A 16,934-nucleotide genomic window follows, 5' to 3' on the forward strand; every position below is an offset into this window, starting at 1 on the left:
CGTTTCGATATTTGAACACCACTTACGGCAGCGAATACGTTTTGCTGAACACCAACGGAAAAGGAAATGGTTTGTCGTTGAAATACATCAGAATGCACATCATTGGCGCTTCTGGAAACTGGTGGGAATCCAGAGTCAGAATGTACGATGGAAATTCACCTCCAGGTAACGGAACTGTACTCACTCCTTGGACACCGTACAACACCAACAATTACACCTACTTTCCTGGTTATGACGGTGACAGTACATGCTTCTTTTCATCCTCTGGACTGGAAGATTTTTACTTGTCGTCGTGGAACGGATCAAATGTGACTTCATTCAACAACAAATCGACTGGACTTTTGTATCAATCCACATCCTCCATCGGATCGACCACCACCATTTCTTTTTACAGAAATTTCGGAGAAGCAGATTCTATGCCTACTGTCGCAGCTGGTAGAAGACTCGTCGTCACACTCAACTCCGGCGACGCTCAAGTCGGTCAATCTGGAAGCTTTTACCTTCTTCTTGGACAAGTCTATTATTACGCTTAAAAATTTCACAATTGAAATTCCACAGATGAAAAAAAATTTTGAAAATGACTTAAATAAATTTCTTATTATATAAAAAATAACAATGAGTATGTCAGAACAAAATGAATGGTTAGAAGATCAGCGTGATGAAAGTTATGATGAAAGCGAAGAAGAAATTGATGAGGAAGAAGATGTGAATGGTTTAGACGAAGCTAATATATTTAGTTGGTCTAGTTCAGAAGATGATAGTTCAGAAGATGATAGTTCAGAAGAATCAGAAGATTTACCTTACAATGAATCTGCGATGAATGATCCTGAAGATTTGCCTTACAATGAATCTGCGATGAATGATCCTGAAGATTTACCTTACAATATTTAGATTACAATGCGATGAGTATTACAGAACAAGAAGAATATGAGGATTTTTTATATAATGAATCGTTCGACTCACCAGCACCATTACTTTGTTTTAACCGACGAGTAAATTATGAAACGAGAGCAAACAGAATACGCGATGAGAGAGAAAGAAACCAAGAACATGATATTATTGAACGACGTCGAATAATTGAAAGACCTCCGTCTGAAATAATTATAACAGAACCCACTGAACCTGGTGGGAAAATTAAAGTTAAACTTATTATAAGAAGACCATCTGTAGTTGAAATTACATTAGAAGAAAAATTAACTCTTAAAAAACAAAAACGATATGAAATAATTGAAAGAGGACCAACAGTAATACTTAATGGACGTAGACAATAGTCATTTTATTCTCTAAATGTACGGAATAAAATGATGATGTCCTCATTTCCGATAAATTGCTTAGGCTTAAATCTTTGCTGTCCTCATTTCCGATAAATTGCTTAGGCTTAAATCAGATGGAAGCAGAATGAATATTGTTTATTAGGTGTAGAGCATCCACATGAATTCTTCGAATTTATTGATGACCTTCAAAATAATATTTTTTAATAAAAAAATGAGATATACGAAAAAGGATTTGAAAAAATTACTGAAAGAAAACGGAATTTCAAAAACGTCAAACAATAAAATGTCTCTCATGATGCTTGCGGCTGAAAACAACTTGATTGATAAAAACGAATGGATTAAAGACGTGAAGGAAGAGCGACCAGTGGGAAGAATAAAATGATACAGTTTTTCCCGTTTTTTCTAGAATGCAGTATAAAAGAGACTGACGCAAATAAAAAAAGACATCTTGAGCTTCTTGCTTTTGGAAAAACAGGTGTGTTTCGCGAATCTGTTTACATCACTGAAAACGGAGATTTTAATATTCCAAAAGAGTACAGTGAGGAAGAGAGAGACAGGCTTTACCGACTTGTATGGAGTGGTGAGACGGAATATTCACGAATGGAAAAGAAAATCAAAGAGCATCTCAGTACTTGGAAAGGCTTGTCTAAAGAAGAAAGGCTAAGAATGATTGACAAGTATGCGCTTGGTTTGGATTGCGATTTCGAGGAGAAAAAAAAGATTTCTGGAAATCTAAAAAGCGCTATTTTAAATCATTCACTCGCTTCCAAAGACATTGTGTATGAAAACTTTAGAATCCTTTGGATCCACAAAAATTCTTCAGATGTTAGAAATGAAAAAAATCGAATTTGATTTAAATAAAATCTTGATATAATAAAAGATGACTTACACAAGAAAGTTTTTTGAAAAATTTGTTAAAAGAAAATGGTGTTTCCAAAACATCTGACAATAAAATATCGCTCATGATGCTTGCGGTTGAGAACAACTTGATTAATAAAGATGCAATTTTGGAAAACTCGAAAGAGGTGAAACCTGTTGGAAGACCTAGAAAAAATGAGAAAAAAGAAAAGAAGCCTCTTGATCCTAAATATGCGAGACTTGGTTTAATTAGAAATAATCCTTTAGGTTTAAGAATAACTCATGTTGATACTGTTGAGGAGGTGAAATACAAGTCTGTTTATGAATCGAAGAAAAAGACAGGGCATGGCTGGCAGTACTTTACGAGACGAAATGGAAAAGTAGTAGATGGATACAAATATGAGATTTTTTAGCGTGAGAAGTTTTTAAATTCTTATATATTGAATTTAAAAATTTGAAAATGATATAAATAAAAAATCTTGCGTTATTAAAATGGAAAACAAAACGGTGAAAGAATTAAAAGAAATTGCTAAAGGGCAAAAAATAAAAGGGTATTCTAAAATGAGAAAGGGGGAACTTATAATGGCTTTGCAGCCTTCTGTTTCCCCTAGAGTTGTCTCTGCTCCTGCTTCTCTTCGTAGACGAACGACTGAGGCAAGACCGTTGTCTGTTAATGAAAGACCTACCGTGGTTAGGTTTGTTCGACCAGCTGTAAAAGTTTCTGTAAAGCCTACAAAAGTAAGGCTTGTTGTTGGTTCTGAAAGACCTGTACCTGCTCCTCGTCCCGTTGTTGTGAGACCTGTACCTGCTCCAAGACCAAGGACTAACGACTTGATTTCATTCGAACCTTCTGCTCTCTTGCAAAATCGGGTGACAGATGATGAACTCTCTATTCTTAACACACCGGTTATCGATTCAACAAACGTCATTACACCTAGACCGGTTCCTGCACCAAGACCTTTATTTTCAAGACTGACGGCAGTTGCAAAAAGTGTGACGTCCTATGTTGCAAATAAGTTTAATGGTATTAAAGAATGGATAGATCCTTACGTTCCTGAAGTAGTTAAGAATAAGGTAAACGAATCAGTGGATCAAATCAATGAAAAGGTAAAGTCTATCAAATCACTTGTATTAAAAACAGTGTATAAACATCCAGTGCCAAAACCTTATAAAATAGAATTCAAGTTGACTGAACATTCAGCAGAGCGTACTGCTAGACTATTTTCTTACACACCTTCTTCTCGATACCAAGACATTGTTCCTTTTTTAAACTTGGTGAGAGAGTCTGCCATTCAAACCATAGAAGGAGAAAGAAACACAAAGGTAAGAATTGTTTTAACGTGTGAAATGACTCGCGTAAGCATCTTAACAGGTGAAGAGACTACTCAGATGGCTCACTTTTCATCCAACTTGAAAATTATATTGGAGGGTACAGATGTAAGAACGGTTGTGAGTCAAATGGAAGAAAAAATCTTGGAGCGAAGCGCTAATTACAATAAGATGGGATCCAATTGCGTCTTGTCGAAGATTTTCAAAATGGATATCAGCTTTATCGATTATGAACCTTTCAAGGGTTCTTCCTACATGGAGCTGCCTAAAGAGCTGAAAGACAAAAAGGCGATCATCAACATGGAAAACAACGACAACCAATGCTTTAAATGGTCTGTTACCAGGGCGTTGAATCTTAAAAATAGAGACAATGAAAGAATTGACAATGATCTTATTTTAAAATCAGAAGAGTTGAATTGGGAAGGAATGGAGTTTCCTTTAAAGGTGACTCAAGTCGAAAAGTTTGAAGTGAATAATCCTGACATCAGCGTGAACGTCTTTCACTACGAAATGAATAAACCTCAACCTATGCAAATATCCAAATTTCATGATCGAAAGCACTGTGTTGATTTGTTGTATATTTCAAACGAAGAAAACAACCATTTTTGCCTCATTAAAAATTTCAGTCGGTTTGCTCGTTCTTCAGCATCAAAACATCAACATAAAAATATTTTTGCAGAAGGTGCATGCACGGCTATGACCTAGAAGAAAAGCTCCAAATTCATCGAAAATACTGCTATGATAACGCGCCTATGAGAATCGATCTTCCAAAAGAAGGGTCGACCCTTGAGTTTAAAAACTACAACAATAGTATGAGAGTTCCGTACTGCGTCTATGCCGACTTTGAAAGTTTCATCAAACCTATCGATGACAACACTGAGTATAATAATAAAGAGTCATATACCAAAAAATGTCAAAAGCATGTTCCAAGCTCCATCGTCTATTATATCAAATGCTACGATGAAACCATTTACAAGGGAAAGCTTGAAACGTATACAGCAGAAAGTGATGATGACGACGTGGCTCAAAAATTTGTTACCATGCTTGAAGCTAACTTTATAAAGATTTGTGACGATAGTTATTCACGGCAAGAACAATGGAAAAATAAGAGAATAGAGACTAATGAGGATGAGAAAGATTATGAATCTGCAACCGAATGCCATATTTGCAAAAAAGATCTTAACGGTGATAAAGTATGGGACCACTGTCATTTGACTGGAAAATACCGTGGTGCTGCTCATAAAAAATGCAACTCGGATTATAAACTTCCAAAATTTATTCCCGTTGTCTTTCATAACTTGTCTGGCTATGACAGCCATTTGTTCATCAAGAAATTAGGTGGAAAAAAAGGAAAGATCACTTGTATACCTAATAACGAAGAAAAATACATCAGCTTCTCAAAAAGCATCAAAGTGAGAGATGCTATTGATAAGAAAGGTAAACCAAAAATAGTGTATAGAGATTTACGGTTCGTTGACAGCTACAGGTTCATGTCAAGCCCTTTAAAAGATTTAACTGACAACCTTGTTAATGATTTGTGTGAGGAGTGCTCAAAATTAGATCCAAAAACATGCAAAAAGGACTGTATGGTTAAGAAAGGTAAAAAATGCAAATGTAAAGACAATTGTGAAGATTGCGCTCATAGAAGATCTAAAAAAGGAGACATCATGTGCAAAAACTTAAATTCATTCCACAGCGGAGCAAAACGAGATTTGCTATTAAGAAAAGGTGTTTACCCTTATGACTGGGTGGACTCCATTAAAAAATTCTCTGAAACACAATTGCCACCCAAAGAAGCCTTTTACTCTAAACTAGACGATAAACACATCAGCGATGAAGACTACGCGCATGCGCAAAACGTTTGGAACGTATTTGGATGCAAAACGTTTAAAGATTATCACGAGCTGTACAACATTTCAGACGTGCTCATTTTAGCTGATGTCTTTGAAAATTTCAGAGACACTTGCATAGAAAATTACGGTCTAGACCCTCTTTGGTATTACACCTCTCCTGGTTTGGCTTGGGGCGCCATGTTAAAGGAAACTAAAATTAAATTGGACTTAATAACCGATATTGATATGCTCAACATGATCCAAAAAGGAATACACGGCGGAATATGCATGATCTCAAACCGACTTGGAAACGCTAATAACAAATACATGAAAAACTATGATCCTTCACAACCATCGAAATTCATTCAGTACTTAGACGCTAATAACCTTTATGGGTGGGCCATGAGCAAACCTCTTCCTGTTAGAGGATTTAGATGGATGACTGATGTTGAAAATTGGCGTAGCATGCCGTGCATTTTGGAAGTTGATTTAAGATATCCTGAAGAGCTTCACGATTTTTACAACGACTACCTTTTGGCTCCTGAAAGACTGACCATTGGAAAAGTGGATAAGCTCGTTCCCAATTTAAACAATAAAGAAAAATACGTCGTTCATCACGAAAACCTAAAACTCTATGAACGATTGGGTTTAGTCATCACCAAAATTCATCGAGGAATCACCTTTGAAGAAGAACCTTTCATGAAAAAATACATCGACCTCAACACCAATAAAAGAAAAGTCGCTAAAAACGACTTTGAAAAAGAATTCTTTAAACTCATGAACAACTCCGTGTTTGGAAAAACAATGGAGAATATTCTAAAGCATGTCGATATTAAACTGGTCACCACTAAAAAAGAAGCCTTAAAATTATCCAAAAGCCCTCGATATGATCGGTACACCATTTTTGATGAAAAACTCATCGCAATTCATATGAAGAAAACACAAGTCACTTACGACAAACCCGTTTACTTGGGAATGAGCATCCTTGACATCAGCAAAACACTCATGTTTGAACACCACTATGACTACATCAAGCCTAAATACGACGATCGTGCAAAAATACTCATGACCGACACTGACTCGCTCATTTACGAAATCAAAACAGATGATTTTTATCAAGACATTGCTGATGACGTACTTGAAAAATTTGACACGAGCGACTTTCCTAAAGATCATCCCGCCATTCAAAACGCTGGATTCAAAGTAGGCGAAAATAAAAAGATCATTGGCAAGTTTAAAGATGAAACCGGTGGAAAGCAAATCACGCAGTTTGTTGGTCTTCGACCCAAACTCTACTCTTACTACATCCCTGAAGAAATAGATGATCAAGAACATAAAAAATGCAAAGGTGTTAAGAAGTGCATTGTTAAAAATCACATCACTCATCAAGACTACTACGACTGCTAAATGACTAAACAAGAAAAACTCACCACCATGAACGTCTTCCGATCACGTCATCACGATGTCTACACCGAAGAAATCAACAAAGTCGCACTCAGCGCTAACGACGACAAAAGATTCATCTTACAAGACGGAATACACACCTTGGCTATCGGACATTACAAAACAAGGCAATAAAGAAGAACAGGCATCTTGAAGAACTGGTATAAAAATAATCATGTTATTTCTATACTTCTTCTTGATTTTTAAAGACGACTCTTAAGTATTGGTTTTGTCCAAGAACATGATATGAAGTGTTCACCATTTTTTATGCATCCTTAAGTATGGGAAGGGTCAATGCGCCAGAACCGCCTTTTGACTATATATCGCACTTTCATGTAAAATTTCGTTCTTCTTTACGCTCTAAGTTAGAAATAACATCTCTTTAATTTTTACAAACATTAATCATAAAAAGAAAATGCATGATTTGGTCTCAACTATGTGTTAGCTAATCTGTGAAAGTGATATTTGTTCAACGAACCGATATCATTTCCAACGGTCCGATGACAATATTGAAATGAGCTTGCAAACTCTAAAATCAACTAATCTAATTTTACCTAAACAGCATAATTTTCAACTTACGTCCTACAAGAGATTTTCTTCTGAATTTTCTTACTTGATAACTTTAACTACTTTTTACTTTAAACACGTCATAACGTTAAAGGGATATTTTAACTTGAGTTCAAAGCAATTACTCCGGCCCAACCGATTCGTCGTTGTTTGAGAAAATTAAAGCTTCAGGTCGTTTTGACTTACCGCTCGTTATCCGTTATACGAATTCTAATTAAAACCTCTAATGTGAAATACTGCTATACGTATGTCTGCGCACAGAAAAAAATAAACGCTGTAGCAAACAGAAGCACATCAAAAAACAACCGTTTAACAAAATAATCAATTAGATAATGTTCAACAAAAATGTTCGTCAACTGGTTTTCTATCGGACTTTGTTAATTTTATTTACTTGTGCTTTGTTAGTTTGTATGTTAAAAGTTCTTAACTGTAAGTGTGAATTGTTCAACATAATTGTAGATTAAACATAAGATAAGGAGACCTGAAGCGATTTCTAATCTTTCGTTAGAGTTAGACGGATGATCGCAACGGCCGATCGGAGAGTATGAGCCAGATACGCAGTGTGATGTTCTTTCGCCAGAAAGTTTGAATCCGTCCAGACAGATGAGAGAGTATTGTGTTGCATTTTCAACTACTCTCACTTCGACCTTGCTGTTTGTAACGATTAAGTTTGAAGGACACGTTTGACTTACAGCTTGGAACGTTTGTTTTAAATCAGTCAATCTTTTTTGAATAGCTATGTTGCTCGTCCCAAACATGACGTTGCCGGTAACTTGAACATCGTAGTTACAATCTTTATTTCCTTTGCACTGAGGGTGCTCCGACGGAGTCGAAAAGTCAGGGACAAAACTTCTGTTTTGATAATCTAACCAAGACAGACCAGCAGGATAGGCGAACAAAGTGGTTTCATTAGAAGTTGACCAAGCCATTCCAAACTTGAAATGAACGATTTCGTTAGATGAATTTGTGGGAACAAACGTTCCGTTGGGTAACTTTAGATCGTTGCTTGAGTTGTCGTCCCAGTCTCCAACCAAACCGCCGATCCGATTTTTGAAAGTGTCCGACAAACTTAAAATTGCGTGAAGAGCTCTATTTAGGGCAACTATCTCTAATCGAATTGCCGAGTCGGTTTGCACAACAACAGTTGCGTTGCTTTCGTATTCTAAACTTATTCCGTTAAAGTTCCAGAATCCAAAATCCAATCGCATTGTTTGTCCGTTGATCTTAAACGCAAATACCTGATTTGAGTTTAGTTCTACCTGAACGACGTCAGAGTTTTTACTCTTAACTGCAAATCCAGAGAAAATGCTGGCTTTTTTCGCTACTCCGTTTTGGTCAACGTACTGAGAAAAACGAGCTTGAATGGTATCGGAGCTGTCTGATGTTGTCAGGTAAACGAACTCGCCTACTGGGTTGAATCTGTAAGAGGTTCCGTCGAGCGTGACAAAGTGAGGATCTCCATTTGCGTTTACCGATCTTGGCGGCCGAACGATGCCCGGGTTTATGCTGGGTCGCTTCTCATAATATTTATCGCACTGATCGACTCCAAGTTTGCAACACGTTAGATAAGGCAACACGTCTTCCTGAAAGTGTTTCATAGTAGAAACCTCCGAATCGCCAAAGTGAAGAGTTCCGCCAGCAGGTTTTCCTAATAGAAGCTGGTTTTCATCGTTGTAGCAGCATTTCACCACCGGGGGTTCTTCGTTTTTCGTGCTCCTGTAGCACACTTTTGCGCCAGGATGAAAGAATTTGCACATCAAGTTATTCTTGAAACCTTTTGGGTTGCAACTTTCGTCTATAACAAAGTTGTCTATTTTATCAGGAAACGTTGAGGGGATTGCCGGCAAACAAGGCCTCTTTTGTGTCGCATCTTGCACAATTTCGCTCATATCTGCAGATGACGGTTGGCTTTCGTACCAATTAGTGCATCGCATTTCAGCTGCCGTGTGGGGAATTATTTATACTTTCCCTGAGACACTAAAGAGTCACTTTTTGAACTTGATAATATATTTTACATCTGACTGCGAATCTATTATTTTACAAAATACACACTCTTTTTATACACTTTTACAATCGCGTCATTTTCACACATTTTATCCATTAACAATTAAATACCTTAACACCTAAAAATATTAACACCTTCAAACACGCCTTCACACAAACACACCTTCAAACACGCCTTCACACAAACACACCTTCAAACACGCCTTCACACACCTTCAATTACGTCTTGAAGACTTTATTCACGACACCCTCCCCCGATTAAAGCTGAGACTTCGGCTTTAATCAGCTATCTTCCATCTCGTCTTCCATGATGTAATTGATCTTTTGTCTTGCATCCAATTTCGCCAGTCTCGTTTCTCTTTTCAAGGTATCCTCTTCGGCTCTGGTTTCCAAATTCTCGTCCGATTCGATTTCGCTTTCTGCCCCACAACTCATTTCCAAGTCACACACCAACTGAATTGGTCGTTCAATTACATAACCATTTCCCAGTCGTATTTTAAAGCCACGAATAACTCCATCTTTCCCTTTAATGTTGTTTTCAATTCGACCGATGTTGAGAAGTGCCTTGTCCTTCACATCGTCTTTAATGAGAACCATGCTTCCGACACCTGGGAGTTTTGCATTACCTCTCTTTTCCTTTGCTTGTTGTCGTTCTTCCATTGCGTGCACGTACTCGTTCATCCATCTTTTCCTTAAGTGATTCTTACAATTTTTCACAAACTTGACTCTCCGGAGTGCACAATCGCCCCTTGTTATTAAATCTATATCTTCTTCAAGCAAGATTGCAGGTCTCCCCCTCATTAATATATTTGGCGTCAATACTTGATTATCGAATTGGTCACCTTGGTAACATAGTGGCCTATTGTTCATAGCGCATTCCACATCCAACAATACTTCTTCCAATTCAAAGAAGCTCAGGATGCCCTTACCGATTGTTTTTGACAAACTTTTCTTCATTATTCCAATTAATCTTTCAAACAAACCTCCCCACCACGGCGCTCTTGATAAATTGAACCTCCATTTTATGGCTGTAGTAGCAAGATAGTTTGCAAGATTTTCATCCTTCTTAAGTGTTAGTAACCACTTCCCTGTTGCCACAAATGTCCTTGCGTTATCACTAATCATCATTTGTGGTGGTCCTTTTCTCGCAACAAACTCCTTTAAAATTCTCTGAAATTCTCCTGCCGATAGATCATGACAAAGTCTAAGGTAGACAGCTCTTGTACATGCGCATGTAAAGAGTGCAACATAACATTTTTCGACCAACTTTTGTGGCGTTTTATATTTTAGCGGGCCAGCAAAATCAACACCTGTAACCGTAAACGGTTCGATATCTTCAGTTCTAAAGCGTGGCAACATTGCTCTCGTTGGCGGTAAAAGCGGCTTCACTCTATATCTCTTACATAGATTACATTCACGAATGACCTTTTTTACGGCAACTCTCAAATTCGGTATCCAAAATCTTTCTCTTATGCTACTCATTGTATCTCCTACTCCCCCGTGTAGCGTTTTTGCGTGATGATGCTCAATAATTCTTAGAGTTAGTTGGAATCCTTTTGGTACAAATATCGGATTATACCCAGAGACTTTTCCGTGACATCTCCAAAGCTGTTTCTCATCCTGTCTAAGTTCCACGTCGGACTTTATTGCAACAGCTTCTTGTAGTAACTTAATGTTCATTAACTCCGCTTCCATCATCTCCTCAGCTTTTAGCGGTCCTGTTATTTTTACTTCATTTCGACAATTGTATATAAACCTTTTTATAAAGGATGATATTCTTATGATCTTCCAATACTTGTGTTTACTCAATATTTCTTTAAATATATTATGTCCCTTTATTTCTTCAGTTGCCATACCGACGTTCTCTTTCACACTAATGGTTTCACATGATGCATTCGGCGCTTCGATTATTTCTGGTTGGATTGGCCAATTTTCCTTGTGTTTCAACCATATAGGTCCATTTAGCCACAAGCTTGATAATTTCTCAGGACTCACTCCTCTTGTTCCAAGATCACTTGGGTTTTCTTTTGTTGGGACATATAGCCATTTTACTTCTCCATTCAATAAGATCTGCTGAACTCGGTTCCTGACAAACTGTGACCAACTGCCCCTTTCCTTTAACCAGTAAAGTACCGCAGTACTGTCAACCCAATGATATACTTCAATGACATTATACTTGGTTAATGTCTTCCTAACATGATTCATTAACTTGCTCAAGGTGTGCGCTGCTACCAGCTCAAGTCTTGGAATACTAAGATCCCTCGGTGCAATCCGTGCTTTTGCTACAAGTAAGTTGCTTGTTTTTGAATATTGATGACTCACTGCAACGTAGACGCATGCACATACTGCTGATTTACTTGCGTCTGAAAATCCATGGAGCTCCATTTCAATGATTCTTCCAGACACGACACTCCGCGGAATTGAAATAGTTCTCTTGATGTTTATTGCCTTGATCCAGGTTTTCCATTCTTCTGAAAGTTCATTTGGAATTTGTTGATCCCAACCGAGTTTTAACAAGCATATTCGACTGTATAGTAATTTTCCAGTGATTAATACAGGTGCACTAAATCCCAATATGTCAAAGACACTGTTGAGAGCTGATAGCATTTTCCTTTTTGTTATTGCTCCTTTATTTCCGATAGTGATGCATGCAGTATAGTCAATCGATAGTTGATCCGATTCTTTGTTCCAAGGAATCCCAAGTATTTTTGTTGATTTAGCCTCAGCGTCGCTTTCCAGATTGCTGACGTTGCTATGCCATTTGTGCAGCTGGAACCCAGCTTCCATTAAGATTTGCGTTGATTCATTTTTAAACCTGATAAGTTCTTCTTCTGATTCTCCACCTGCCTGTATATCATCGACATAAGTATCTTCTTCCAAAGCAAGCACCGTTTTTGGATAAATGTCCTTGTATTTTGATATATACTTGAACTTGAACCAAAAATCACCCTTGTAAATCGTAATTCCGTTAATTCCATTTTCTTTAAGTCCTTATACCAAATTAAGCGTTGTGCGTCTCTATCCATTTCGTGTATTCTAATTTGTAGAAACGCCTTCTTCACGTCAGCTAACACGCAGAGTTTATTCATCCGATTTCGTATGAGTATGTCAAATATCAAAGGTTGCAGCGATGGTCCCACTTCTAGACAGTCATTTAATGAAGGTGATTGAGCGTCTTTCCTAGCTGAACAGTCATAAACTATTCTCATTTTTGTTGACTCAGCATTTTCTTTGATTACTGCTTGATGAGGAACGTAGTGAATAATTTCTCCCGTAGGTTTTTCTGGTGCCATTTCCAATATTCCCTCATTGATTTGTTCCATCATTATATGATTATACTGTTCTAGTTTTTTAAGTTTTTTCAATCGAGTTGTTACACTTCCCAATCTTTTAAGAGCCAGATTTCTGTTGTTTGGCAGTTGGATAATACCCTTTTTCCACGGCATTCTGGTTTCATAGTAACCTTCGTCGGTTTGATGCAGTTTTTCGCTGAAGTCTTGGTGGAACATTGACTCACTGTTTGTGTCTGATAATCCAAGTACTTCTAAACTACACATTTGCTCAAACTCATCACGACCAGTGTTCAATAAGAAACTTTTCTCAATACCAGAACTCAATTGTGTTCGTCTCCCAGAAAGAGTCCATCCCAACATAGTTAATTCTGCTCCTGGATCTTTATCCGGATTTTTTCCGAGAACTACCGGTTCCGTTGTTTTTATACGTTGATAATCAGCAGCACCGAGTATAATGTGAACAGGTTGAAGTTCGTCACTCCCTTCATCATCGCTAAATTTCAGTCTCCTTAGTCTTGCAAAATGCTTCTTAACATCCTTAATCATCGGATTGGGTAAAAAGGTGAGTGTTTCTTTTTCTGCGTTGGTGCATTCAACCTTAATTCGAAATTCCGGTATCGTTGTTGATTCTATCGTAACGTTATAGATTTCCACACGCTTGTCCACCGTTCCATAGAGCTGTTCAATACTTTTATATTCCTTTCGTGTAGGTTTCAGCTTTAGTTTCGTAATCAAGTTTGTACATATATAGGAACTTCCAGCACCCGTATCCAACATTATCCTTGCTTTTTCACCATTTACTTTTGCAGTCACTGTCGGGTGAATAGTTGTACTTGCATTTAGCACCACTCCCATGGTTTCTTTTTTATTTTCCATTTTACCATCCATCGTTGCGTTCCCATCTTGACAAATGGACGTGTGATGTTTTTTGTTGCACTTTCTGCATCCTCTTGATTTACAATTTGCCGCCGAGTGTCCGTAACCAACGCAGTTGTAACATAATCTTTTGCTTGTTAAAATCTCCCTGCGTCTTGCAACAGTTAGCACTTTTGTACAATCCTCGCTTTTGTGATTTTGTAACCCGCAGTAGATACATCCATGCTTACCACTAGTTGCCATGATTTCTTTGTCATAAAGACCGCCATTGTACTGTTTGAATGTAGTGCTTCGATGTTCATAGGACCTTGACTGCACGTTTGTGTTCTTTTTATCGCCCTTTGTTTGTTCGTCGCTTGGGTTAAAAGCTGAGTTCAACGGATTCCTTTCAATGTACTTTTGCAACTTTTCGACAAGTTGCTCCAGTCCCCATTCTTCCCATCCATCATCGTTTTGTGTGAGTATTTCACGAACTGGTCCAAGTTTATCCATCAATGAATACACGAATGATTGAGCCGTTTGTAGTTTCTGCATAGTTTTCAATGTTCGTACAGTTCTCGCGAGCTTGTTGTAAAAGTCGTGAACTTCTTTGATTTTGTGCGTGCTGTGTATAGCCGTCAATCCTTCCAAATCTTTAATCAATGCTTTGTGAACCCAAATATCTTTTCCGTAAGTTTCTTGTAGTATGCGTTTAGCTTCATCGTATCCCTCCAACGAATGTGGTAAACCAAGTATGTCCTCTCTGGGCTTTCCTTCGACGAGTTCCAGTAAGTAATTGAATTTGCTGATGTTTGATATGTTTGAGTTGTCGACTTCTACCGTGAATTGATTCCAAAATCGCAACCAGTCCTTATAATCGCCATTAAATTTTGTGATTGTGTACTTTTGTAGCTTGACGGATTGTTGAGTAGTTTCGTTTTCGTTTCCAAGTGATTTACGCATTGTTTCTTTCATTTTTAGTTTCTTTAGATACCATTCTTCTTCGCTTTGAAGTTTTCTCAATGAGGCTTGTTCCGCTTCTTTTTGAATCGTTAACTGCTGTTCCATGATTTGTTTTTCATACTCGAATTTTCTGACGCATTCGTTTTTGTTTATCGAATCCAACTTGTCCACCATTTTGTTTTTGATTTCAATCACTGCTTCTACTTCCATTACTGGTTTCGAAAGCCATTCTTCTACCGAATCGATGTTTTCGCCGTCGTCGAGCATTTTTCTGGTCAGCTCATCCTTTGCCATTTCAAATCTTCCCAATAAATTTGTTATTTTGTCCAGCGCTAAGATTATGCTTGATTTGTCGCCATTAATCGTGTTGCGTTCTATGCCTTTAATGTTTATTCTTATCATGTTGATTTCTCTCTGGTAAATTTGCTCTTGGTCCATTCTTCGCTTACTCGTAGGTTTCGTTCGTCCTGGCAGTAGTCGCCACCAAATAGTGTGGGGAATTATTTATACTTTCCCTGAGACACTAAAGAGTCACTTTTTGAACTTGATAATATATTTTACATCTGACTGCGAATCTATTATTTTACAAAATACACACTCTTTTTATACACTTTTACAATCGCGTCATTTTCACACATTTTATCCATTAACAATTAAATACCTTAACACCTAAAAATATTAACACCTTCAAACACGCCTTCACACAAACACACCTTCAAACACGCCTTCACACAAACACACCTTCAAACACGCCTTCACACACCTTCAATTACGTCTTGAAGACTTTATTCACGACAGCCGCTTTGCCTGTTATGATAATTAACACCGTAACAGCGGACGTAGAAGTAAAAAAACCTGACGCAAAAACGCTTCTAATTAGTTGAAGCTTAACATCTCTTCGATGTCTTCGCGTGCTAACCGGGCTCAGAGAGACTTTTCCGTTGTTGGGAAAACTACCGAACTGTAGAGCGTTTACCTCTTCTTTAACAACTGCTCCATCATCGCCAAGATAGTAATCTATCTGATGCCCCATGAACTCAATAGTTTGTTGGTGGTGATCAGCAGGATCCCATTCAATCGTGATATTATCGTCTACGTTCGTTTCGGACCGAATCTCGTTTACGTTTTCGACTACCGTGTTGTCATCTCTTCCAACAGATATGATAAAGCTCTTGTACGTAATTGAGTTATATTCAAGAGACACTGCGATTTTCCCTAATCTTTTGAGAAGCGGAACTCTGCAATGCAAGTTTTTCCATTGTCCGAAGTTGCATGCAACAGCAACGCCATCAAAAGAAACTGAAACGCTAGAACTACTTTGTTCGTAACAGACCCCCGAGAGTTTGATTTCTTGACCACCAAAGTAAAGTATCTTTCTCGGAAATATTTCCAGCTGACCTTTTGTGTTGCATTGTTCAATAATATCATTGGCATCTGTTGAAAATATCCACTTTCCAGGTACTCCGACGTTGCTTTGAAAAAGAGCAGTTTCTGAGATTTTAGCCGTGTTTGAATTTGGCATTAGAAAAAATCTCTTTCCATCACCTGCATTAAAGCCTACTTGAGCAAAGTTTACACATGAACCCGAGCCGGTATGATAGCCAAGATGGTTGAAATTAAAAACTGCAAACGAGTTGACTCCATCACTGGTTAATATTGTCTGGTATGTAACGTTACTTGAACACGAAGTATTGCAGCCACAACTGAACGGTCGCACTTGATCAAAAGTGACAACAAGTGCCCACTCAGCATTAAACGTATTGTAATTGATGAGACGATATTTGATTTCTTGGGAAATCTCGCCAAGAACAGTTCGATTCGTTGTTTCTCTATAGAAGACCCGGCCTCCTTTTGAAGGGTCGCTGTCAGTCCAGTAGGCTGCTACAGTTCGCATTCCAATTAGCGGAAATGGTCTGGGAGAATAGCTTCTATCGCTAGCTCCAAACGATATTATACCATTTGTACTTATGTGAACTTCTTGGTAGACGGACCCAAAGAACGGGTACTCAAATGCTATGGGTACGCTGGTTGATGCGTCATCTAAGGATGCCAAAACGTTATCATTTGCGGCAATCCCGTATGAGTAGAAATCGCTTATTTCTATCCTCCCACTAACAACATTTACCAGCAAGATTATTGAAAACCAAACTTTAAGCATGACCTAAAAACACAACATGGTCCTCTAAAAAGGCAAAAAAAAAAAGAAAAAAAAAAAAGAGACTTCATTTTTTAATAACATCAAGTTAATTTTATTAACCTCTCAAACGGTTAAAACGACTTTGTTAATGTTTATAAAGGTGAATAGAAATGAAAATGTATACTTTAGGACTTAATAGAAAAAAACTAGTTGCGAAAGTTGATAAATCTCAAAAACAGACACTAAATTGAAGATCACATTGTGAAGATAACCCACGTATTACCGCTCTATATTAGTTAACATTAAATGTTTTAAGAACATGGCAGAGCGAGAAAAAAATTGCCGTCTGCTAAAAATATTATCTAAAAATTGTTTGTTA

At 37.7% G+C, this 16,934-nt stretch overlaps 1 protein-coding gene and 1 pseudogene across 1 annotated transcript; both read right to left on the reverse strand.

The window, feature by feature from the left end:
- Positions 1–7,669: 7,669 nt before the first annotated feature.
- On the reverse strand, positions 7,670–16,628 carry LOC149882746 (protein mesh-like; annotated as a pseudogene).
- Positions 9,293–15,225, reverse strand: LOC149882747 (uncharacterized). Its single transcript, XM_090100600.1, has 2 exons — positions 12,825–15,225; positions 9,293–11,628 (listed from the first exon to the last, which is right to left on the reverse strand). The coding sequence occupies exons 1-2, from the start codon at positions 14,854–14,856 to the stop codon at positions 9,590–9,592; spliced, it is 4,071 nt and encodes a 1,356-aa protein (XP_089956726.1). The 5' UTR covers positions 14,857–15,225; the 3' UTR covers positions 9,293–9,589.
- Positions 16,629–16,934: the final 306 nt, after the last annotated feature.

Source organism: Hydra viridissima, unplaced genomic scaffold, assembly GCF_058129835.1.
Source record: "Hydra viridissima isolate aposymbiotic clone 2 unplaced genomic scaffold, HvirCarnegie_v1 scaffold_10, whole genome shotgun sequence".
Lineage (NCBI taxonomy): Eukaryota > Metazoa > Cnidaria > Hydrozoa > Anthoathecata > Hydridae > Hydra > Hydra viridissima.